The following is a 27,082-nucleotide window of genomic DNA, read 5'->3' on the forward strand; positions in this document are numbered from 1 at the left end:
ATAAATTAAGGCTGATTGATTTTAGCACTTGAATGGCATTTATGGGTTAATGGTATAGGTTTTATGGGTTTTTCTAAAAATAAAAATGTAATAGTCGATAGCATGAGCTGTGAGACTATTATGTGTCATTCAGGAACAACAGAGATGGGGAAACAGAGGTCAAAGCTGTCTCCAGCATGAAGTATTTTTACAACAGGATCAGAATTACATTTTATTTCAAAATTTCCTTTTTTTTTTTTTTTTTTTTTGCTTGAAAATCTCAAGTTTAATGCTGAGCTGTTTACAGATGAGTAAACTTATTTTTAGACTACTAAAGCTGAAAAAACCAATGCAAAGTGTGGTTACAAACCAGACATTTAATACACAGCTTGTAATGCATTCAAATTAAATGGATTTTATGTAGAGAATTCTGCTTTTAAGCATGAGTCTCATTTGTAGGGAGCAGTTTAGTACAAATTTACGAATCACTAGCAGTAGGCAGATATAAAAGACCTTTGAATTTCTCAGCAAACTAATATACCAGGTGTAAGATAAAGAAGGGATGACAGCAGTTTTCTTTTTAACCTGGTGTTGCTTACACCTCTAATATTTACTGTGGTAGAATTTCAGTGGAATAAATACTTGTGTACCAGTATGGAAGATGTAATGAATCTAGTGCAGAAATGCTGGAATACTTTTTGGTGCACCACACAGGTAGTCTTGAGTCTTTCATGCCCTTTCCTACAGCACTAGAAACTGTAATAAGTGGATATTTTTGGTTGACTTTTTGGCATAGTGTGAAAAACAGACTCTAGAAGACCAAGTGTTAACTTATGCAAAGTGAAGATGATGAAGCTCTGCTGCTGAGTGATTTTTGTCCAGGAAGCGCACATCTGACTGGTTTAACATACAGAGGTTGAACTCACATGGTCTACTTAGTTGTCTCAACACTGTCACTTAAAGCATAATATTAGGTCCAACATTAGAAAGTTTCTAAGCATTGTGTTCCTTTTAATGACATTTGAAATAGCCCATGAATTGGTTGGGGTCAGGTCAGAACCAGAGGAGCCGGCTTCTTCAAAAATGTAATATCATTCGGAAGGCTAGAAAGGAGGATACATTAAAAGCGCTCATAAATTACAATATTAGTGAGAATTCTGTGCAGCTCTGTGGTGCCCTAGGCGGAACCATCACTACGAAAACTTATGCAAAAGCTGATCTAAAAGTCAGTCTTTGTTAAGATGAGATGGTAACAAAGGTATAAAAGGAAAGAGGAAAAGAAGGCTGACTGGGGTTTTTGTGTGTTTGTTTTCCCCTGTATGGGAGTATCTTCTGCATAATTTTATGCTACATTAAAGAAACAATATAAATAGCATGTATTTTTATAAAGAAGGTCTTATTTTAAAATGTTTGCAATATGCTGTTGAAGTTAATTATGTTGCAATAATTTTATAATGTACTGATCTCTGTAAATGATATTTTCTGAAATGGGGTAACAACAGCTTTTGAAATGTGCATAAAATCAGGTAACAGAAATAGTGCTGTTTGCATGTTACTCTATGAATATGACCAGAGCTGCGTGTGCTACTTTAATGTTGTTTATCAGAAAACATCATTTTAATCTTGTGAATGTATGGTGCAGGTGACAGAAGACATCTTATTATATCCTTTTTCCCTTTTTTTTTTTTTAAAATAGCATATTTTAATAACTTGCCTATATTGCCACTCTTGTACAATAAGCCAGTTCATCACAAACGAAGCAAACTCTATTCTTCCAAGAAAGCAAACTTCTCTAGGTCAGACAAAGTTGCTATCTGCACGTAAATGCAAAGTGTAAGTAAAGAATGAGATCTTTCTCCCACTTTTAAGTTTTTATTTTTAAAAGCTTGAAGGGTAAAAGCACCCACATCAGTCTGCCCAGTAGAGGCTTCTGTACTACGTGCTTTCTTGTGGTTCATCTTCTTTGTAGGGTGTTAGCTGATATCAGGCGTTGCGTCTGATTACTTTGGAAATAATTACACAAATGAAATAACAAACTTAAGGAAATAAATTACAGGAGGAGATGCAGTACTTCTTTAAAGAAATAATTCATAATTTAAAAAAATTATAAAATAGAAGTAGCTGTGTTTTCAGCAATATTTTGATGCTGACAGGTCTGACATTGATTTTTAGCCTCTTCAGAAATGAAATAGTGAATTCATTGTTTTATAGAGCTTTTCTGGGAAATACACTGAAGATTGTGTAGGGTAAAATTCATATGAAAGAAACTAACATTTTTTCCTGTACCGTGCACTATTAGTCACCATGAGATTTTGAGTCATTGGTGTCAGAAGAGTGAATGCTCCTTAACCAAACTTTGAATGCTAAGTGTCCTGACATGGCTTATTTCTTTGAACAATAAGCATTATGACTCCTGAGCCTGTAATGTACTGTAGTTTGAAGCCTATAAAAGCAGGAATTGAAATACTTGTGTAAGAAGTTTAAGAATAATATGTCTAGTAAAGAACTGTTTTCTTTTTTTTAATTGTAAAGCTTTCTATAGCCAGATACCCTGCATACAGACTGAGGTGTGAACAGAATAGTCTTTGTGTCCTGCTTTTAAAATGTTGGGGTAGGGGAGCAGGAAAGGTAGTAATTAACGGTTGTCTGTAACTTTAGAGGTCTTGGCAATTGTTTTGACCATAATCTTGGCAAAAGCAGCTGTACAACTTGCTGCTATGTAGTGGTTCACTGGGGGCTTGGGAGGTGGCTGGGATGATGAACTGGGAGTTCTCTTTAGTCCTTAAATTCAAAAAAAGTGGGTAAAATAATCTTGCTATTGGGGAAAAAAAAAAAGTCAAATTTAGATATGATTTTTATCCTTTTAATGTTAAATGCTGTTTCAGGTAACATGTACGTACATCATGTAAGTAATGCCTCGAAACAGACGTTTTCTGTTCGCTTCTGAGTGTTTTTAGCTTGGTTTCTATGGCAATGAAACTATGCAGAGTGTCAAGCCTCTTCTTCCTCTGTCTCCAAAAATAACTTCTAAATTTACCAGCAAGTATAAGCCAAAATTAAACAGGAAGAGGGAGGCTCAAAGGTAGTTGGATTCCTACTGGTTTCAAGAAAACGGTTGGCTCCACAGAAGAGAATCAGTGCCTGGTGAAGACAAGGCAGAGTTACTACAAGAGAAGATGATATAACCACCTCTGTCTGCCCTGCTGGCATTGGCAAAATGTGCAGCTTGCTGGAGCAAGTTCTGCTGCAGTTGTGGGTTTTATTGGTTTGGTTTGGTTTTTACTCCAGTGGAGCCCCCAGAGAGAAGCTGAAGTTACTGCCTTAAAGTGAGAGTAGGAGACAGGGCACTTGAAGAACATTAACTAACAAAAGCTGGTTTCTGTTCATGGAACAACTTGTTTCTTCTTACAGCTGTAGTTACTCAAGCTGCTGAATCCACGTCTGGTGTTTTTTATGAGGGGGTATTCTCTAAGGATGCTTACGATATTTCTTTAAGTTGCAGCATTAAGATGACCTTGATGGCTTTCAGAATTTCTGAAAGGTCTATATAGTAGAAAATAGGATAAATAGAAATCCTTATCCCTGAGTGTGAGTCCTACAAAATAAAGACCTTTTGAATGCACTAAAGAGCATAACGGGACTCTTTTGTATGGAACTCTTAGGATGGATTTTTCTGTTTCCTAATTGCAGTTGCTATAACAATCGAATGACTTCAGTTGAATGCTATAACAAATGAATGACTACAACTGAATCGTAGACTTGGTCTACAACTGCCTGAAAGGAGGTTGTAACATGGAGGGTGTTGGTCTTTTCTCCCAAGTAGCAAGTGATAGGACAAGAGGAAATGGCCTCAAGTTGTGCCAGGAGAGGTTGAGATTAGATATTGTGAAAAAAAATCTTCACAGAAGGGGTTGTCAGGCATTGAACAGGCTGCCCAGGGAAGTGGTGGAATCACCATGCCTGGGGGTGTTTAAAGGGTGTTTAGATGAGATTCTTAGGGACATGGTTTAGTGCTAGAGTTAGGTTAGGTTATGGTTGGACTCAATGATCCTGAGGATCTCTTCTAGCTGAAATGATTCTATAACTTCCTCACTAAGACTTTGAAGGCAGGAAGTCTCATGTGCATGTTCTTTTCCGATCCTCACATTACCTCCATTGTTTATAGCTGTTATTAAATTACAGATAATTTGCGGGAAGGTAACTTTCAAGAAAGCATGTATTATGTAAGACACAAAATAAATTTCCTTGGTAATAACAAAGCAGATTTTGAGCAGTAATGTGCTCTTTGACCAGTGAGCTGCTGTGGATCTCTGTGTGTCTTCAGGATATTGACAGCACATTCTTGCTTATCCAGATCCTTACTTCTGTATATGCTTAGCCGGATGTGTCCTTTTAAAACTGCATTTTAAACAACCAAACAAACCACCAAGTTAGTCTTGTAGGGAAAGGATTCTTTCCAGGTTGTAAAGAAAAGCAGAAAGTTTTGAAAAGTCTCAGAATTTGAGTGAAGAAGCTCTCTGACAAGATGCAAGAGTATAAAAATCTCCGTTATAAAAACAGAAATGTGTATTGTTCTTTATTTTAGATGAATAAAGTAAGAGGTAGTGTTGCTTACCTGTTGTATTTGAAAATGTGTTAATACATTTTGTGAATGTATTTAAGGAAAAAAAAAGTGTGGTACTGTTAAAATATAGTAGTATAGTAGAAAGTATTTTATAGTCAGCATTTTCCCATGTAGTAAACATTTTAAAAGCCAGATTTTTAAGACTCTGTAAACATCACTGATGAGAATGAATCCATTTCAGGCGGGGCAAAAAAAAAACAACACAGTTAAAATTAACTGTTTGCTTAAAAGGATATAACTGGTCTACTCAAAGTATCACATGTTCTTTTGTAAATAATGTTTTGTTTTGTTAAAAAGTAATCTTTCTTTTGAAGGTAGATCTGGCAGGACTAGGTTGCCATGGAAAGTATTCCCTTGAGCGCATCTGAATTGTGTGTGTTTTTCTTCTAAGCTTCACAATGAGGATGACCCTCCGGAACCTTCGGCAGCTGAGCAGCCCTCTGCGCCTCCAGAGACCCCTCAGCCTCCCCAGCCCGCAGCCTCGTCTGAAGCAGACGTGTCCCCTCCACCGTACTGTAGCATAGCTGTAGAAGCAGCTGCACCCTCAGGTATTTATTCTTGCACAGCAGCTTGTCAGGGAGGCGTGTGTATGAATCAGCACTTGGTTTGAAGCGGTACGATGCTGCTGTGTTGTGTTGTTTCCTGTTTTTCTGTTTTTTTTTACCCTGTGCACGCAATTGCAGTAAAAAGCTATGCTTTTATGCACAGCCCATTGTCTGGTTTGTTCAAAAGAAGCACACGTTTAAATGGTGCTGATTGTTCCAAATTACTAGACTAAATGGATATTCATTAATTAATGTAATAGGTTTTATTTAAGTCTGCATGTAGCTCCATTCAACATTTAATCTACATCTATGAGTAGTGCTCCATTATTACACCACATTAGCAATTTTCACTGCCTCCATGGGAAAAACAAAACAAAACAACAGCCCAACCACCCACCAGTCACAAAACTCTGATTTGTCAAAACTCAAGCTTCCTGAGTGTGTTCCATTGTTTGGTTAAAATATTACCATGAAAAGATTAATTTTGCTTTAAAGACTCTCGATAAAACTTCTTGTGGAAAATGAATTGCAGGGGTCTTTTGCTCCATTTATTCACTGCTCCCTTTTTCATGAAGTTGTGATTTTTCTTTGTGATATGGGAGACTTAACAACAAGCAACATCAAAGTCTGTTTAAGCAAAGCTGCTTGGATTTGTGTTTCACATATGCCAAATAAATATTTTAGAAGTAACCTCCAACCCGTTCGCTCCTTTAATCAACACGAAGAAAATTTCCTGTCCCTGTTCCTTGAGACAGTGTTTGCAAGTATAATACGTAGCTAGGCAGGATTATCCCTATATATAACTTCTTTGTGTCAGTGTGCTGACAAATCTTTTACCATGTGACCTGTGCTGACAGATCTTTTACCATGTAAGCAATCTTGTTACAAACTGCTGCTGACTGTAGGAGGAAATTCAAGGTGTATTTTAAATAGTTTTTACTCATGTTGTTAATAATTCTATTCTATGTCATGGTATTTTATTATTTCAATGTATGAGAATGAAGTCTGTGGTCCGTTGTAATAGAAGGGACATTTTTAAAAGAATGTGGTGAAACTGAAATCTTGGAAAAACTGTTTTTTGCAGAACAACTAGAGTTAGCAACAAGGCCATGCTCTTACAAATACAGCATGATTATTACTGGACTTAAAAAACCAAACTTTTATTTATCAATATCAATTAAGATGTTTCTGTGCATGTTTTTTGATGAAAAGCCTTTGGTTGGAATACCTAGGGATGTAACTCAGCAAATACAGTTTTTTTGTTCATAAGTTTTTTGGCTCCCTGCAATATCTTGGTTTTCTGCCTCAAGTAGCAACTAAAAGCACCATCAAGCTGTTCACTTTTTATGTTATAAAAAGAAAGGGTTTTTATAAAAACTTAAAAGAGCTTGAAATACAAATACCAATTTCAGCCTCTGTTGAAAAAAATGCCTTATAGCTCAATGGTTATGTGCATGTAAAATTTATTATTCTGGACATATTTCTGGCTTAAAAATGCATAACCTCTTTATTTTGAACAGAAACACACAATGAATTTTATCCTGTACCACCTCCATACAGTGTAGCTACCTCTCTTCCTACTTACGATGAAGCAGAGAAGGCCAAAGCTGCAGCAATGGCAGCTGCTGCAGCAGAAGTTGCCCAACGAGTAAGTGATATAGTTCTACTTTATTTCCATTTATTGAAAAATGTTAGGATAATCTAATTATTTATAACAATTGGGCCCATATTATGGTCTATTTGTTAAAACAACAGTGGGCTGGTGATTTAAATATTTTGCATGCTTAGGTTTTTGTAGATAGTTTAAGTAAGATGTAAAGTATTATGGAAAATGTAGAATGTTCGGTCTTTTCTGAGGTATAGCTGCTGTCTAAAGAACTATAAAAGCCAAATTTTGCCCTGTTAATAGTTTATCCAGTATTTTGTCATCTTTCAATTAGGTATCCACTACTAAAGTTACTTTGTAGAGTTACTGTTGATATTTAGTGTTTCAGATGGTTAAAAAAAAAAAAAAATGATAAAGTAGACCTTTAGAGAGGAAGGAGAATTCAAACAATCTGGAAGGGGCAAAACCCCAAATCATGCAGATTTTTTTTTTTAAAGGAAAGGTCCCTGTTTGTTTTCTTCATGTTAATACTAGTACTTAAAACAATAAAAAAACCCAACACACCAAGAGTCATGGTAAACAGTAAATTAAGTAGTAGGTGTATGTTCAGTGTTTACAGTTTTGTTAGAATTAACATCATAAACAATACCGTCTTCAAAATAGAAAACTGATATCTGCAATTAGTGTTAAATGTTAGTTTTGTAGGCAAAGTTCTTCCTTTTTTTTCTTTCAAGTTTTGGACTGTGGAAATACTGCCATTTGGTAGTATTCTCCGTAATATACTATACCCAAATTACTCTTCCAGTGCTTTAACTAAAAATCTCCACCTTGTGATCAAATGTGGTTGCATTTGGCTGCAGTGTGCTTGTGACTGGAAAAAAAACCCAACAACTTCTGCTCACCCAGTGGGAGGCTGTTCCTTCCTTGGCTGTTGTGCAGCAATCACAGCGCACACCACTTGTTTTAAGGTTAAAGTGGGTTTGTGTAACATCGCCAGTGAAGGTGTCGCACAAATCTGTTGGACTAAATGCAGTAGGGTACTGGGGACATTTGCATGGGAACTTGCCAAGTTTCTGTTGTGAGGTGCTGATCTCCGGTCACAGCCTATTAACCGCTGTAATGGGAGCGTGGATTCTGTGTATTTTTGTCCTGACTGCTTGTCATATAAATAAAACCTTTGCTGAAATACTGGTCTGAATTAAATCCTCAGTCTGAAATTATAAACCTTTATATTTACATGGAACCTGAACCCTAACTTCCAGGTTACCATTACTAGTTCTGTGACATTTCAGACAGGACACATGCAACTCTCTTGCAAGATTCTTGTTGCTTTTAGCTATGTATGTCTAGAACCCTATGAGGCAAAAGTTTCAGACATATAAGCAATCTTCCTTGACCGGAAAACAAAAAAAGTAGTGTTTTTTGTCTTGACATTTTAAACTGTTTTAACTTTGGAGAATTCTTTCTCACACGGTCAGGTCACTGTGTCAGAAACATCTTTTACCCTTCCACAGAAATTCTGGTTTTGGCCAAATTACAACCTTTGAAAAATGAGTTTCCACAGTTAGTACATACAGTTTTAATTTAGTAAATGTGTGGAGCTTGTTTTGCATGAACAAGTTTAGACTGCTCATAACTCTGAGGATGAGACTGCAGGTTTGCCATTGCCACAGAATATTTTTGAATGTTGTGTATCAGAGCAGGGTTACAGGACTAAAAGCAGATACACCTTATGGCTGCTCTTGACTAGTTTTGGTGAAAACACTGGAACTGAGAAGTAGGAATTTCTGATGTGCTCTGATGTAACTTTGCTATTCTTGGCCTTTGGTTAGAAGGGAAGGGGAAAGCAATTTGATTCAACTGCAAGGGCATCAAGTGAGAGGTGAATAAGGATGACGACTCTGAGCCTCTGAAGCTTACGCGTTGTGGGAAGAGAAGTCTGGTTTTGGTTGGGTAAGGAGGTAACTGCCTCGAAATGAACACAGGCAGGGAGGAATCAGAGAGGATGGGTCTAAATTGAAATGAGAAGAGGCAAGGGTGAATGGAGAGCAGTAGTGTGAAAGGAATACAGAGAGATTTAAGTGAGAAACAGGAGGAGAAGGTTAAACTGGGATTCATGGAGAAAGGAACCCAAGTGTGGGCAGAATGTGGTACTGGGAAAGGAGCTGGTGTGTGAGAAAAGAGGAGGGAGAAGGAATTTGGAGTTAAGACGTAGGAGAACAGGATAATGGTGACAAAGTAAGAAATAAACCTTTACAAAGTCTGCTTTTCCAAAATGTACAGTAGAACTTGACGTTCAAGAACTAGGTGCCGACACCACAAAAATTCCGCTTATGAAAATCAGTAGGAACACACCATCATTCCCTCAAAGCAGAGACTGGCTAAAAAATTGTAGACATACAGCAGTACTAAGTTACTAACAGAACTCTCCACAGTGTACTTAAAAGCTTTTTGCTACAGATCTCAAATTTTCATAGAATTTCTGCTCAGTTTGCTTCTGGTTTTTGGTTACTTATTTTTTCTTTTTTTAGGCACATGCATGCACACACACACAAGCTATATTAAAGAAACAGTAAGGTTCCAAAGTTGAGACTTAGAGAAAAAGTAGGAAATGCTGAAGTTGAGTTCCAGTTTTGTAGATGATACTAAAATTATGTGCCAGTGCATTTTTATGCATACCTTACTATGTGATACTGCCACAATATCCCTGCCGTATTTAATACCTCTTATGGACTTAGACCAGGGTCGACTAAAACTGTCTTAATCTGACAGATGACTGGATTAAGTAAAAAAGGTCATGTTATGGTTAGAGTGGTGGTTTTTCATCTTGAGGGGAAGGATTTTGATCCTTAGCTCTGAATGCTAGTGGAGGAACAGATGAGTGACTTCAGCTTCACACTGTTGGTATGTAGTTAATGGTTTTCGAACTTTCACTGTCTTGGAGATCACAGGCAGTGGCAGCTGTGGACAGTGTTTGACTTGAGTATTACGCGCTTTGCAAAACACACACAAACAATATAACGTAGTTTTCCCAGTTTTTGTATTCAGCCTTATGAAATTAGTACTTGTATTAATGTGAACTTTTCTATGATCTGTGCCTCTAGTTTCTTCCTTTTAAAATGAGGATGTATTGCCCCTTCACTACAATAATGTGAAAAGCTGGAAAATGAAGCTGATAATTGTTTTCGTTGTATAGTCCAAAGCACGCAGTGAAGAAGGCTACAAACTCACACATTCAGCAAAAGAGATGAAATTGGTATAAAAAGGCAGTACATTTAATGAACAGCTTTCACTTTTTTTCCCCCTGAATCACCTAGGGATCTTACAAAAAACATTAGTGTGATCACATTCAAGACTCATCCTAGGCCATGCATACACAGATTACACATCTAAACTTAACGTTTACTGCAAATTTCAGTACTTGTTTTTGTAGTTCTTTGTTAGCTTGTCTTACAAAAATAGATTGTGTATAAACATTTATTTCTTTCAAATGCTACCAGATTAACTCGATATATCAAAAAAAATTATATCAGCCTGATGTCAGCAGTAGCGATAGCATTAGTTACCCTGGGTTTGGATATTTTCCTTTTCAAATTCTCAAGGTCAGTTTTGAAAGCTGAATTTAAATGGAGAAAATATTGCTAACAGTTAAATGACTTGTTTGTATGTTGCAATGAATGGCTTTTACTTAATGCTTTTCAGTTGCATTTGTCTTATGTTTTTCTGTTTTTACATGCTTAGCACGCCCAGTTTAGGGAGTCTAGGAGTCTGTTTGATGAAATATTCCTCAGTCGTCCAGAGGTATGGTATAGTTCTCTCTAGTTTAGACTTTAACTATGAATTTTCCTGATGGCAAACAAATGCTTCTGGGGTCCATTGTGCCTTCCCCCCCCCTCCATTAACCTCTCCATATTGTTTTGTATGCTGAAGGTATAATTTTGGGGTTTAATAAGTAATTTGACCCTTTCCTCAGAAGTTTTTCTCTCTAAATCCACTGCATTGAGAAGAGTATATCAGTTTAGATATCCAAGGGTTTCCTGAAAACTCTGGGTATTTACTTGATATTAAAGGTGGTTGTGTGACTGTATGCTAGGTTTCAATTTGCAGGAAGGTAAAAGGCACCTGGGGGGAAAACCAGTCTGCTTTTTTTCAGACTACTACAGCAAGTACTGTAGTTTCAGAGGAGTTAATAGGTTCAACTTCAGTAGATGTTGTGAAGTGCTTTAGCTTAGAGAAATTGCTCGGTGTGACATGCCATTTATGTTGGTAGCATGTCTTCCTGTTCAGTTGTTTCTCTGGTCATAGAATCAGTAAGCTTTCTGCTTATACAGATCTCAGCATGTTTATTAGTAAACAAGAAGTATTGTCTGTGACCCTTAACATGGGTAACTTTGTCAAAAATCAATACGAAAAACTGAAACAATATTATATATTTCATGGATTTGTGTGTGGTGTTAAACGATGTTCTTATCATTAAAAATAACTGAAAAAATCATTATCATTTATAAAGATGTCACTGTCTAATAGAAGTGTTACTATGAAATCACATTTATTTCTAAGCTTCAGCAGAGACAACAATAATTCCACATTGTCCCTTTTCATTCCTCAATGAATGGTGGCAAACAATTATATTTTGAAGAAGGACTGGGGCTGTTGGCACCAACTAGATCAAGTGAGAGCGCTGTGGAAGAGCAAATATTAGTGGGGCTTGAGCTGTGGCCAGTTTGTGTCTTCTGTCTGCAGGACTGATCATAAAACGCATAATAATAAATGATGTGGATCTAGGCTGAACATGATTTAACCTCAGGAAACTATTTCACTTCTTAAACATTCGGAAAATTTTCGTATGCCAGTTTTTTGAGACAGCAAATAGAACTTGGTTTAATATTATTCCCTTTTCATATTAAATGTGATAAATTAGAACTTGTTTGCACTTATTACAGCAGTGCCTACTTGCAAATATTGAGCTCACATAAGTCTTAGCGAAGCTTGTGCCTATAGAGAAACCTGCTCAACTTGCTGTTATAGTTGAGCAAGATTTTCTGGAGCGACATTTTACACAGAGCATAATTCACTAATTGATTTGGAAATGACAGTATGAAGTACAGTAGTTAGCAGACAGTTTAAAAGAAGCCCAACAATTATTTTATATAGGGTTTTATAGAGCTTCTGAAATCAAAATTCAAAATGTTTTATCTTGCCCTGACTTGAAAAAGGAACTTTTGTGGCCTGCTTCTCAGAGATAAGCACACTGAAATGTAGCTCTTTAATGCATTTTCAGCCTTTCCTTGCCTGCTCCCCACCAGTCTTGTAGTTGCAGCAAAGTTGAGCAAAATAAACTAATACTTTCGTAGCCACTTAACATGACGATTTAGGTACATCTGAAATTATGTGGAGTTGAATTATAGCCCCTTAAGATTGTTGTTCAAGTAGGTTTTTGTGCTTTCCTTGGAATTGTCTATGTGAATAAAAGTGTTTTTAAAATTAACTGGCACAGAGACTTGGTTAATTAATCTGAAATAAAGAGCACAGCTGGAAATTCATGGCCAGGTTATAAAGGGTTAAGCTGGCTGCCTTGAGTTGATACAGTTCAATCTACCACATTTTTAACCCTAATCTCTATGCCCTGGTATATATTTTACCATGTTGACAAAGGCAAACATGTCAATCACATGACAGAGCTTTAGATCACTGTGACTGTTTTTAATGCCCTTCTAGTTATGAACTTAATATACAAAATAGCATTTGGTGCAGCATTATTTAACTTGCATTATCCTTCATTCTCATGATGTTATTCCTTTAAGTATAAAAATGGTGCGTTTAACTGGCTTTGCAGTTTTCATCAGGCTCTATTTAGAAAGTGCAATCATCGTGATTTTTTTTCATTTCCAAGTCCACAGTTGCAGTGATGTTTTATTTGTGCACAGAGCTGCAGCTATAAGATCTGCCAAGTTTTGTTGAAAATCAAGTACTGAGAAACTAAACAAACTCATACTTCCAGTATCTTAAGATCTAGTATTTTGACACGATGGGAGAAATTTTCAGGTTGTTTTTACTGACATCAATGTTTACTTTTGTTTGACTTGGAGACCTGTGCTTTTTGAGTTTACAAGACTTTTAAACACTTCTAATGTGCTCGCGCCCTCTGGTGTCCCCAGAGGTTTTCTTTGCTTTGCATTTGTTTTGCAGTGGGTTGGTTATAGGACAGACAAATTGGTTAGTGCAGTGCTGTTGCATCAGCAATTTATTTTAAGGTACTAACCTTGTTCTAAAAATTTATTCTGTATTTTGGGAAACATTAGAAGACTTTTCTGTCAGGAAGAAAATAGAACATACTATATAATGATTTCAAAAAAATATTCAATAGCTTGACTGTTTATCAAGATAGTTACAGGAAGAAAAGAGATTCCTGTTGGTTTTGATTGTTGAAGTACTCATCTGAAATAACTTCTGGCTTCTTTTAAGATGAATAGGCAATGCATACTTGTCTTTTACAGAAACTTTTCAGTTAAATTCGGGCTCTGTCAATATAAGCAACAAATAAGACATGTTTTATAGATATGAATTATTTTTCTTTTAAGCTTCCTTGATGTGGATGTGTTACAGAAATGTCGATTTTCTTCTAGCTTTAGAAACATAATCAATACTTTAATCCTACAGATAGTTATTCTAAAATAAACTTCTCACTAAATTATCACTAACCTGTAAATCCAGGAAGAAGAGTATCCACCACGGGATGATTTCAGTGATGCAGATCAGCTTAGAGTGGGCAATGATGGCATCTTCATGTTGGCATTTTTCAGTAAGTTATCTTGTACCCCAGACCTACTGAGGTATATCTTAATTGTACCTTTTTTCTATGGAATATAAAAGATATGATAAACTGCATTAATGTACTGTAATGAATGGATTTTTTTTTTTACATGTATACAGATATAAACAATTCCTGTTCCAAATGTAGCAAATACGTTGCACTTTTTTTCAGTGGCATTTGTCACAGATAAGGGGACAAAACAAAATCATAGTAAATGTTTTGAGGCATAACTGCACTGTTAACTGTGAGTTAGGAAATTCGTAATTTTCTACCAACTTGAATTAAAGGCTGGATCACAAAAATATGGCAGTCGATGCTTAAGTAGAAAAAATTTGTGCCATATAATAGTTGCTGGTGTTAGCATAGCGAATTAAATAGCTGTGGGTGGAGTTTTGGAACAGATCCAGCAATGCTTATTTTCAGGTTGAACTGATCACTAGCATATAAAAATACACTGTCTTCAGGTAACGTCTGATTGCAACCAGCACTATTATAGCACTTCTTCAAGTACTATGTGTGTGCGCTGTACATGTCTTATCTTGTAATGTTCATACTGCATTAAGTAAAGGTAGATTTAGCCACTGTAAGTTATATATAGAAAGAAACTACTTCTGTTTTCCCAGTTGTGTATTTCTTCCTAATTTCTGAGGGTATTTTCCCTTGTGGATGGAAGGTTGATGTTGTGAATGTAGCTGTTCTTTGTAGCATTCATCAGGATGAAAGCTGATCGATTTATGCACTGAAATCTCCATGTCTTTCAACCTAGATCTCTTCTTAGTTCTGTTCTCTTTCATATCTTTTACAATCTCTTTAACTGTTACAGATGCAGGTAACAGAACTGTCATGGAAGGACTAGGACAATGTCGTGTTTGCATCTTAGGGTAAAAATTTATGTGTCTAACTTACATAGCAAATATATAGATACATAAATCGGATAACAAAGTGAGTTTTGTAGTGTGACCTCTTTCTGTGGCTTGACTGTAGGCAGGGTATATATTCTGGGGGGTGGAAATGGGCCTATGGCTTCATCTTTATTTTTCCCTTTTTTCCCTTTCGTTATGTGCTACATTTTTTTGTATTTAACCTGTTGAGGTTCTGTATTGTGTGAACTTGATCTTGCTTTTGATTGCTGGTTTTGGCCTTCATTAGCACTGTGCTTGAAGGTCAAGTGGATTGTTGGCACTAATATGTTTCAAGTCCTTAAAATCGCAGCTGAAAACAGACTTGTTAGCTTGCAGGTAGAAGCACAGTAGTAGTAAAAATCCTGCTGTGCAGAAGCTGAACTGGAATCAAAGGCTCCAGAAAGGCTCCGAGGACACTCAAATGCAATTGACCAAAACTGTGTGCCCAGAACCTTGTATGCATCTTCAAAAATGTAGATATTTTCTTGGATAAACTGTCAACTTTCTCTTCAAATAGGTGTTTTCCTGGGGCTGACTACACAGAGCACTGCTTTTACACATTTGACAAAAATACTCTGCAGATCATAATTTTTCTCGATTGTTCTGAGACTGTTACTGCTAACTTTGCTCGCCTATGAACAAAATGCGTAAAATGAGTGCTTGCACATTGCAAGACACATGTGCAAGTGTGTGCTTAATCTGGCTCTGTGTTGGCTGTTACAGATACTGGTTACATATGGAAATTGATGAGGTTTGCTTGTTGCTTCTGTTCGTGGTATGAGTAGCTCACAATGCTCATAGCATTTATAGATCTGTAATATTATTTTTCAGTAGTTTTTCTTAAGGAAATTGGAGAGCTAAATGAAAAATGAGCTTAATAGTGATAGATTGTAAATAGTGCGTTGTAGATCCCTGTCCCTCTAATAAGGAGATAAAAGCCTCCATAAAAATGATGCATGTAGATTTAAGAGAGCAGGGATTAGAATGAAATTTACAGTATGGCTGTCTTTTGGGTTTTGTTTTCAAGGTCGGATATGTTTGAACACAGATCACAGAGAGCCTTGAATAGGTTCCCTCACTTAGTTAAAATGCCTAACAGTGTCAGGAATTGTGTTCTAGTGAGAGGAGCATGGAAAGGGTGGCTTGTTCCAGGTGTGCTCTCCCGCCTCCTCCCGTGGCTGTTATGCACAGCCTTTGTAGGAAGACTTTTTTTTTAATAAAAAACAGTGAACTTAGCTTTTTAAATTTCATCTTATTCAACTGAAGTATAATAAAGCAAACTTTTTACTGAGTTTACCTGCGTATTGTAATCAACTAGTGACACGTAGCTGTAATACCATCTAGTGGTAGCTGCTCAAGTTGCATGAAATTGCTGTCTTGAGGCCATCTGGTGGCCAGATCTGTTTGGATTTCTTGTTAGCTTTAGGAGCTGGGTGCATGCAAGTTACAAACCTGTTTCCCGTCTAAGTTGTAAAGTCCTGTTCTGTGTAGCATAACTAAATAGAATGAGACAGCACGGTCAACAGACTAAAAGTCCTTTGCATGAACAGGTGGGTTTTTTGCTTTAGTGCTTGATTCAGAAAATTAGTGGAAAAAATTTAGAGAACAACTCATTTTATTTCTAATATGTGGCAAAATCATATGTTTAAAAAAAATGTTGTTGCTCTTGAAATCTGAGGCTATGCTGATTAGCGAAGAATCTGCTCTCTAGTGGTCAGGGCTGGTGTTTGTCTCTTTCTGATTTTGAGATAAATGAATGTATTAGTGAAATGAATGTGAAATGTAACAAATTTTGCTACCAGACCACTTAATATATTTTTTTCTAGTATGTATTTTTAAGTCAGTTGTGCCTTACACATCATAGTATACATAGTATAAGCTTTTTAGAATGCCAGAAGAGGTTGTTAATAGTTGAGTTTCTCAGAGTGATTTTTTTTTTTTTTTTTTAAATGCACAGCAAAAAGGAGGCATTTCTGAGGTTTCTTTCCATTTTGAACATGGCTGTAATGGTGATAGAGCAAGTAACTGTCATAACCCAAAGGACTCGGTTTTCATGCCTAATGAAGTCTTTTGAGTCATGTCTGATTGGCTTATCCTCATCAATCTGGGCATTAATAAGAGGCTTGTATGATTATCTCTTGTATTTATGGAGTACCTCAGAAATATCAAGCAGCCCCAGAAAGAATTGCAGAATTCATCTGGATTCTTTGAAACCATGGAAGGAAGTTTTGGGTTGTCCCTACAGCCAAGGAAAAATGAATATTAATTTGAACCTCACATATGAGTAAATAAGGAGGAAGACATGGAGAAGTGTTCAATCATACAGCCAAACTGAAAGTTCTTGTATAAAGTTCTGATTTGTTCATTTTGAACAACACCTGAGCAATATAAACACTGTGTACAACTCACACCAATAAAATCTCATAATGTAGAAAAATGCAAATGCATATATTGTCCCAGATGTTTTATGTAACACATAATAGACATACCAAAATTTTGTCTATTAACATTCATACAATTTTCAAAGCTACTAGATGCTTCAAACAGTTGATAAACTACATTCAAGCCAGGTAATATATTTAGGGGTTTCAAGAGGACAGAAGTTGGAAGGTGGAGTTGCAGCACAGCCCTTGCTTGTGCGCTTCCCGAGGAGGGGTGAGCACAGTCTGAATTTTCTGCTGGGAGGATTCCTGTGTGTAAATTCAAGAAACCTGACTCCTGTATGTCCAGATCATGAATCTTACACAGGTTTCTCTTTGTCATGCAAGAGGAACTGTTTTGGGAGCGCTTGTTTCCCTCTGATTATCAGAGAAGCCTGGCTGACCTTCATACACAATCGCCTGACTTCTTTCTGTATGCAGAAAGAATTTGATTTACATGGTTTCTCCATACATGTTGGATGTAATACTGAGTAATTGGAATGAGGAAGCTTCCAGATGGGCATTAAGAAAAATTTGCCAACAAGGGCAATGAAGCAGTAGAAATAAATTGCCTAGGGAAGGTTTTGAGCATTCATGACTGAGTAGAAAAAAAAGTAAAATTGTCTATTGAAGTTGATAGCAAATGCTTCTAGTGATCATTGTCAGACTTGAGGTGAGCCCTTCAGGAAGGAGCAAAAATGTGTCCTAGTTTACGGGTGGTATAAATTCTATGCGGAAATGGGAAGAATAATTCTAGTGGCGCATGAAAATTTGGCTAGTATTATTTATTATGGTATGCTTAGTAAACCTAGACCAGGTATGAAACATTAAGCTCTTTGGTGTTTACTGTATATTAAAGTAATAATTCATCGGACAAACACATTGAAGAATAAAGGATGTAACTGAGCATGGCTGCTTTTTGTGTGTATAGTTGCCATTAGAATCTTACCACAAGCTTGAGCCATGGTTAAAATTTGGAACCAGCATAGGTCTTCACACCAGTTTTCCTGGCTTCTTTTCCATAATACTGAATATAAACTTAATACAAGTGATTAATGTGTAGCTTTGGAAAGCTAAGTAAAATAGATCAGCAAGTGAAGCGCAAGAACAACTGAGGAAAAAGCAGATTAGTTCTAGTATGCTTATCATTATTGTTGCATCTTCTGATGTATTGCAATATGTACAAAAAAAACCCCATTGCACAAGATTGCTTAACTTGAAAAACTAAGTTTCCTGTGTTTGCTGTAAATTGTGGGAGTAGAATGAAAGGTGTCATTATTACTTTGCAGCTTAATGAACACTAACAAAAAGCAAGCATGGATTAATAAATTGTTGATGCTGAAGTGCAGCTTCATACATCATCTTTTCCTTGCCACTGTAGTTACTGGAGAATGAAGAATGGCAATGGATACAAGCTTGTCTGTCAAAACCAAGCTGACTCATTTTACTACAGCTTCTTCAGAATTGCTGATAGATAAAAGACTTTTGATTTCTAAGTTCGGTTTTAGATATGAAAGATCCAGTGCTGAACACTGCCCCTCTGAAGAGAGCTTCGGGTCTAGAAATAGCTGACGGATAGCCTTTTCTATGTCAGATTCTAAGACTTCTACAAAATCTAGAACATCCTGTGCTTTGTATTTCAGCTGGAGTTATCTCGTTGCAAACCGTAAAGAGAAATAAAAATAAAACGTAGTTGTTGTTAGCATTATATTGGATATCAAGAAGACTTTTTATTAAAAAAGACCTTTAGTACAATCCTTCTCCTCCCAAAAAGCAACTTATCTGTTTTTCCTTATGAGTTGTGTTGTCATGAGGAAAAAAAACTTTATTATATGCTTTTTCTGTGAATTACATTAATATAGACTTACTTTTTCCTCTTGTTGTCACTTCAGGAATGTATAAAACCCCAAAATCTTAGATTTGTCAGTCCCACTTGTCTGTATGCCGTTAAAGTAGCGAGGAAAGAGGCTGAAATCATGATGGTGGTGCAGTCAGTGTCAGTTTCATGTGAATGTCTGGCATTTTTAAAGGAAAGAGGACAATAACTGAAAGTTGGGTTCAAGTATGAATCCAGAAGCTGGCAATCTCTGGGGTAGGGAACAATTCTTGCTGCAGAGTGGTGAGTTGTGCAGTGGGAGAAGATGAACACAGAACGTGTCTGTGTGAAGAGGATGGGCAAACAGAAGTTAATGCCTTTTTAAAAATTAAATTCATGATGTAGTTGTAGCAGCTTGTTAAACTTGGTCTCATGTTTAGGAATGGCTTTCTTCTTTCTGATAGTGTGTATGACTGCCAGCCCAGGAACATTGTATGAGAATGTCATGGGAAGCTGAAGCGGTATGAAGGATGAGGTCATCTCCTTAACTGCTGAGAAATGTCATTTACATTTCAGGAAGTGAGTGACAAGATGCTGACAAGAAGTGGAGGATTGCATTTGTTGAAGCCGGAAACTCACATAATGACTTAGTTGTCTCTAGTAGATACAGAAGGAAGTAAATATTGTGTCCATTTCTGGGCCCCTCAGTTCAAGAAGGACAGGGAACTGCTGGAGAGGGTCCAGTGTAGGGCAACAAAGATGATTAAGGGAGTGGAGCATCTCCCTTATGAGGAAAGGCTGAGGGAGCTGGGTCTCTTTAGTTTGGAGGAGACTGAGGGGTGACCTTATTAATGTTTATAAATATATAAAAGGTGAGTGCCATGAGGATGGAGTCAGGCTCTTCTCAGTGGCAAACAATGATAGGACAAGGGGTAATGGGATCAAGCTGCAACACAAGAAGTCCCACTTAAATTTGAGAAAAAACTTCTTCTCGGTGAGGGTGCCAGAGCACTGGAACAAGCTGTCCAGGGAGGTTGTGGAGTCTCCTTCTCTGGAGACATTTGAAACCCGCCTGGACATGTTCCTGTGCGACCTCACCTAGGCATTCCTGCTCCAGCAGGGGGATTGGACAAGATGATCTTTTGAGGTCACTTCCAATCCGAAACATACTGTGATACTGTGATAAATACATCTAGAGAAAATAGTAGATGCTTCCTTTTACTAGTATCTCCCCTCATCATTTTATTTTCTCTCTCAGCTTGGTGGAAAAACTTGTGCTGTGGCAATATAGGGATGAAAATTATGGACAACTTGTGTTGCAGTAATTAGAAATTATACAGAAAATAACATTAGTAACTCTGACCACATGCAGTGTTGGCTGCAAAGCTCAGACAACTTGCATGACTAGCAGAGGATATACGTGGAAATCATAGTGGAAAAAGATACAGATAGGCAGATGAGGCTAATCTTGATCTAGAGAAAAACAATCAGAATGTAGATAAAAATCTCATTTGTTACAGTCAACTCAGAACCTGGAGATATGTTTCTGAAAGGAAATAGTGTATTTTGTAACAAGGATGAGACAATGAATAGGGTTCTAGGAGTACCAACAGAACACTGAGGAGGTCAGAGAGAAGCAATGGGAAATATTGAAAACACTTAGACGTTGTTGTTACCCATCTTAACTTTTTAAAAATGATGCAACACCAAGGCAATGTTGGGAGGATCTCTCTAACATGTTGCCCAGGTTTTACAGAGATGGAGGTAATACATTCCTCGTTATGCTGAAGAAACTTAAATAGTGAGATTTTTCTTCTGTATATAGTTCACTTTTATTTGGATGTGTGAACTTGCGTAGTTTATAGCTTTCATGTGGTTTATGCCTTTTCTTTCCCCCTTGTATTGTCTGCTTAAATAACCTGATGGAACAGCACACCAGTTGAAGAGAAAAAGCTATTGTGCACAACACTGGAACATGCTGATGATGCCTTTGCTTTCAGGAGTTGAGCGAACAACCTGGTGTTAAATATCCACCTAATACTCATCCAGTGACTGTAGAGCCTATTTTTAATGTTCCTGTAGATCAAATTGAAAGGAGGGTAAAATTATTACTGTGTTCAACTTTGATAAGAACTAATTTTTCCCTCCCCCTGTATTTACGATTGGGAAATTTATTTCTATAATGCATATACAAATTAATTCACATGTTATAGAGATCCTTATTTATATATAGATATAAATTATAAGCATTCTGAGAATTCTTCTAGTCCACATAATCTATTAGAAACATGTCTATCTTCTGTCCTCTTTAGCATGCCTATCTTGGGAGCCACAGTCACCCTTTGTAGCTTGAGTAGTGGGGAGAAATGGAGAGAGCAATAAACTGTTATGCTGAGACAGGAGCAGGAATGCATTGAAGAACTACCTTCTGAAATCTGTTACTCAGAAAAGTTTGGGGAAATTGGAAGAGTTTGCTTAAAATAAGAGAAATCCTGTTTTCAAAGTAACATATCCAAACTTGCTAAATATAAATGCTTTTCCTGTGTGGAAGATAGGTGAATGTTAGGGTCACAATGTTGTTCTGTACTTCTTATGTAATAGAAATGCTCTTTTTTCATTCTTCTCTGCATATACCAATTTGGGTCAGCATTTATTCGAAGTTGTTTGTTGTGGGTTGTATGTTGGGGTTTTTTTTGTTTGGTGGGTTGTGTTTGTTAGTTTTCTTTTTTGTTGTTTGTTTGTTTTTTATTAATTAGGTCGTGGTTTTGGGTTTTTTTTCCCCCAAAAAGAGTAGTAATTGGTGTTAAAGTAAGCTTTCTCATTGCCACCGTGTGTTACCTCTGGTTCTGTCTCAAGCAAGATGTTTTCTCACTTGTACAAAACGACTGTGTTGATGGAAAGTCTTCCAAAGCTTCTCTTGAAACTTCAGTTTCTTTACAGTTCATGGAGTCCCACTGCAGTTTGACTGATGACTTTAATTTTGCTTTTGTGGGCAAGTCATTGTGTCTTCGTGTGGATTGTTGGAGGAGTTGTAACCAGGTTTTAAATTACAAAAAAGTGATTACAGATAATCCTCCCAAATTGACTTTTGTTTAAGAAGGCTATTGACCAATTTTCTTCTCCTAATGTTTTGCTCTAAAGTGTTCAAATATTTACCGAAAAGACAGACTTTTTTTCTGTAGTGATTTATTGTCTGAATTTGATGTAGGGTTTTGTTTGTTTGTTTGTTTTTTCCATAAGTTTGGGGATTTAATATATTAAGGATTTGTGTGCAGGGATTTTATTCCCCTCTGCCCCCCCTTCCATTCCTCCTTGCCTCTTCAGTGGTCTATGTGTTTATTGTGGGCTTCACTCATGTTTTCAAATTTCCACTGTCTTGTCTTCTCCAGAACTCCCATATTGTTGTCTTCCACCAACTGCCCCAGCTCTTCTCTTTGGTGGTTTTTAGTTGCCCTCACTCCCATAGCTGGGACATCACCGACTTGGGGATTCCCTCACTTTGACCTAATGCACCCAAACTGAAGTCAGTACAGATGATGCCGTTGATTGCCAAGTACATACATAGATATGAAACTTTCAATTGTAAAACCACCTGGAGTTCTGTAGAAGCGCTAACTGAAGTTACAGTGGTAGTTAAGCTCAGTGTCCTTTTTGTTTCTCCATTTCTTAAGCTTCTATGTAAAGCTTCCAAGGCTGCTTATATCTTATGCCTGAAGACAATAACCAATGAAACATCAGCTTCTCAACTTGTCTTCATTTCTATACTGTGTTTACAGAGCAAGAGTGGATACTTTTATTGTGTTTGATCCAAACTGGATAAAGCTGAATATGCAGACTTGATACATGCACATATGTGTGCATATAACTATATTTTGGTTATTGAAGTTTATCAAGGTCTTTTTTTTTTTTCTTTGATTTAATCCACGTCTTGTACGTTATAGTCCTTTGTTTACATTTACCCTTCATGTCTAGTGTCCTCTGGTTAGATTTCTGTAGCAATGTAATGCTTTCTTTTATGTTGGAATTTTCTCTTGTTTAAAGTAGTAGGTTCCAACTATTTTACCATTTGCTTTGTTATTAAGTAACTGTACTGGGGGAATGTCTGGGTTCAAAGTCAGTCTCTGAAAGCCTGAATTACCGGAAGGGAATTACTGTGTAAGCATGGCCTTATTACTTTAAAAGTGAAATTAATGTTAAGTCAGTTTGCTTAGCTATACAGATTAACAGAAGCTACTGTTTCTTTTATTTTATAGTGGCGTTTATTTTCAACTGGATTGGATTTTGTTTATCCTTCTGTATAACAAATACCATAGCTGGGAGGTATGGTGCAATCTGTGGATTTGGTCTCTCCCTGATCAAATGGATTCTTATTGTACGGGTAGGTTTTTTTTTGATTCACACTGTACAGACGCTATTTGTAGAACCAAACCATAACATTTCATTCAAGGATATATAATAATGGAATTAAAAATTAGTAGAGTAAATTCCAGTATTTAACAAAGTGCCTAGAATTTTCTCTAACTTCTGCTTTAGTCGAGAATTTACTTGCTATATATATGCTTACTAAGGATGAAGCTTAATCTATTTTTACTTGACATAGCATTTTATGATAGTCTTTCCACTGAATAAATGCAGATGACTCATTTTTTGCACAAATATTTTAAAACATAAAGAAGAAATGGAACTGGTACCTAAAATGTCACTGGTATTATAGTGTCCTATATGAAAGGTTTATAAATAGCTCAGTCTGTTGGCCGGGGGAAAAAAAAAATTAGAAAACCTTTTTCCCTTGTATTTGATTCTTTTATTCTCTGTAAGATATATTCAGTTTTGACTTGATTCAGTACATGAAATTAGTCACATTTTTACCATCTCAGATGGTCAATTTCTTCATGTTTTAACTGCAAGACTAGATGCTTTTCAGAAAGATATGTTAGTCAAGTGAAAGTTACTTAGCTAAGTGGATACTGGATGAAATGTAGTGATTCTTTCTGAACTTGAATTCTGCACGACTGTAAGATATAACATTTAAAATCTCACCCTGTCTAATGACGAGAGAGACCTTGGGTAACTTAGTTAACTTTTATGCCCTGTCAGCTCTGAATTTGTTATGTGTGTGTGCTAGTAACTTTAACTTGATTTGGTCTTGGCACAGTAATACAGGGATTGTAGAGAGGAGAGATTGCATGGTCCTTCCTGGACATGCCCTTCGTTCTTCTTACAATTGAGGGTGGGTTTTTCTTTGCTTTGCCAGGGCAGGGGAATTCTACTGGACTAGATGTGATTCTTAGTTGGAATTCAGGATCTGGGATGGAATTTGTCTCAAGGGAGGGAGAAGACATGATTTTTTTCAACTATGCGTGCATTGGGGATACCTTCAGCTTCCATTGAGGTGTACTGAATAGAGGGTGGAATTGCTCATTGTGTCATTGTTATTATTACTCTCTGAAAATGTGCTCATAATGAATACAAAAATTAATATATGCCAAATTTCAGTGAGGAATTACTGTGTTCTAGGCTATATTTAAATTTCTGTATGTGATATTTTACTAATTTTAAAATATTGGAGCTGACCAATTCCAAGACCTCAGGGCTGTTTTTGCTTCATAGTGAAGACTGTCATGTTCTGTTGTCTCCCTTTATAGAGACAACAACCGAAAGCTTGGAAGGTGTTATATCGTCAGTTTTGTTTTCATTGTTTTGTTCCTTTGTTTCAAGCTCTTCAGAAGGCTTGTGCTGCCCTTTCTCACTCAGGGTCAGTAGTTACAAAACTTTTACAGTGTCTAAACAATCCTAGTTCCCATATGCTCTCTCTATATCAGTTTTTACTGGGAGGAAAATGAAAAATAAAAGAACAAAAGCATGATTTTGCTGTGGGGGAAATTCTGCAGCTATGAATTCTTCTGCCTAAAGAAAGTGTGAGAGTAGTGCGCATAGGCCAGTACTTGATTGCTGGTTTTAGTAAATCTTCCCAGTTAAATGCAACTGTAGTGTTGTAAAAGGTGGATTGGTATATATGTTTAGAGAACTGAAAATGCTGACTCTCAAGAGAGCTGGGATTAGTAATGTTGTGAATTTCCTGGGAACTTGAGTATTCATTTGATATTTTAATGACATGTCAAAATATGAAATGCTTACCCCACTGAATCATAGAAAAGCTAGTATTTATATAGGAATATTGTAAGAACCAGTTTTTCAGTTCAACTTTGCAATTCTGTTTCTTGATTTTTTTTTTTTTTTTTTTTTTCTTGGATTGCCCATAAAAATGAATACAGTACAGGACTAAACCTTTAAAGAATTTTTGTGGTCTGGCTTTATTCTGGAGAAAACATGTGGATTTCAGTGCACAGTTACTTGAAGAAAAAAACAGCTATTATATCTACAGTTCTTTAAATGTTTTGGAATTTTATCTGGTTGCATATGTGGCACAGTATGCTCTCTTCTGTTTTTTTAAGAGTAAACTGAATTATGTGCCTGAATTAGGTGATTTCTTGGTTGCTACTACTCAAATGACAAATGAGAAGCACCGTGGCAGGATGCAGTAAACAAACTGCCTCGCAGTAGGACGGGAAGTGTATGAGAAGTGTGCAGAGCCACCGAGCAGGTTATTTTATTCTTTCTGGCAACTGTTCACCCATCTCCCTGTTCCTACTTGTGATGCGCATTTTGGAGACATTTGATTAGCCTTTTTATCAGTGAAGCATGCAGTCTGGAGTCTGCTAAAGGCACAGATACCTGTCTCCAACACTATCGCACGCTGCCCTCCAGCTGCCTCCCACATCACAGGGAGGACAAAACAGTCTACCATGGTCACTAACAGGAACAGTTGAAATACCACTTCAAGGTTCATTTAGTTGCGTTCAGCTCACTGCTGGGAACTGAATGCTGGTTTGAAAATGAAAAGACTTTAATGAGTTGGGGGTCTTTATGGGGCTGGTATTCTTGGCAGCGATTAACAGTAGGGGGTATACAGAAGGTCAAAAGCTCTTCTTTTGAGGGGTCAGCAGAACATCCCTGTCTGATAAGATTAAACTAATGTGGCTTTTGGTGTTAATATCTAAAGCAGCAGGCTGCTGTAATGTGTTTGGGATGGCAGGCATTGGGTGGAAAAAGGGAAAATCGTCAAGTGGGGACTCATTATAACAGAAGATGTCAGAGGATTCTGGCAAGTGGTACAAGGGTTTTTTTAATATGTATAATTTTATATATATGCACAGACACTTTTTTTTTTAGAGGTTTTAAAATAACTTTGCCACAGACTGACGCTGGAAGTGTTATTTGTATATTAAACTGCTGCACAAATACCAGGTTTGCATTTTAGTTGAAAATACCACTTTTATTTAAATTTACCTTTTCCTCTATGCTTTCTGTATTCACATAGTGTATTGAATGTGTTGTAGTCATCTCTCTTACTGTAGCTAAGTCTCTTGTATGAATTTCAGTTTTCAGATTATTTTACTGGATATTTCAATGGACAGTACTGGCTTTGGTGGATATTTCTTGTACTTGGTAAGTGGCAATTGAAAACGTTTCTGTTTTGATGTGGAAGTACTTAAACATGAATCACATAAATAAGAGTTCTGTAATATGTTTAGCTATGTGTTTTTCTTTAGCTGCTGATATTTTTGTGTTGTTTTTATTTCCGTAGTATTCGCGAGGTTATTGGTTACCATAGTGGTGGTATTGTGTGAACTGCGGACTATTCAAATAACCTTCAGCTCAGAAAACTTTGCTCTACATATGTAATTATATGTATACCTGAGTCTTTTAGTTTCTGCTTCTTAAGCTGCTTCTACTGATCTAGGGCTGCAGAACTGTGTAATGAAACTCCACAGCTTTATGTAGAGAACTTACTGAAAAGTGAGTGATATCTAGTACTTACTTACCTGTATAAACATGTATGTCAAGCATTAAATTTTAAGAAATGTGACTGATCCTGGGAAGGTGGAGCCTGCTGTCTTGTGCATAAGTTCATAAAATGCCCTTTTTCTAGTCCTTTGAAATGCACACTGCATCAGTAGCTTCTCAGTCAGACAAGAGAACAGCTTCATGCTCTCTGATCACAGCGCTCCCATGATCTCAGCTTTCTCTTGAGAGATTGGTCTGCCCATGTTCAAAATCTTATGCACATCAAATTCTGCTCTTCTGTCTGTTTTTAGTTAGGACATACCAAACCCCAGCCACTATACCTTTTTTTTCCTACTGTGGATTCGGTAATTTGAATATGGAATCTGGAATTATTTTATTTTACAGAAATGAACGCTACTATCCATTTTCTCTCTCTGGAAGTGTAGTAAACTATTGCTGGTTCAGTAGGTGGCACTCTTCCCTTTGAGTCAATTGACTCAAATGGCTAAACAGCAAATGTGAGAATGA

The 27,082-nt window shown here is 36.8% G+C and overlaps 1 protein-coding gene across 2 annotated transcripts in view; it reads left to right on the forward strand.

Annotated features, from left to right (window-relative positions):
• Window positions 1-27,082, forward strand: part of NDFIP2 (Nedd4 family interacting protein 2) — a 47,475-nt gene that overhangs the window by 13,470 nt on the left and 6,923 nt on the right. The window contains exons 2-7 of one of the 2 annotated variants that reach the window (XM_065855676.2): window positions 4,995-5,151; window positions 6,669-6,796; window positions 10,496-10,555; window positions 13,469-13,556; window positions 22,960-23,084; window positions 26,149-26,215. In XM_065855676.2, coding sequence (XP_065711748.1) covers window positions 4,995-5,151; window positions 6,669-6,796; window positions 10,496-10,555; window positions 13,469-13,556; window positions 22,960-23,084; window positions 26,149-26,215 — 625 coding nt within the window. The remainder of the gene's footprint in view (window positions 1-4,994; window positions 5,152-6,668; window positions 6,797-10,495; window positions 10,556-13,468; window positions 13,557-22,959; window positions 23,085-26,148; window positions 26,216-27,082) is intronic. The other variant, XM_065856461.2, reaches the window with a different exon arrangement.

This window comes from Patagioenas fasciata, chromosome 1 (genome assembly GCF_037038585.1).
Source record: "Patagioenas fasciata isolate bPatFas1 chromosome 1, bPatFas1.hap1, whole genome shotgun sequence".
In the NCBI taxonomy this organism is placed as follows: domain Eukaryota; kingdom Metazoa; phylum Chordata; class Aves; order Columbiformes; family Columbidae; genus Patagioenas; species Patagioenas fasciata.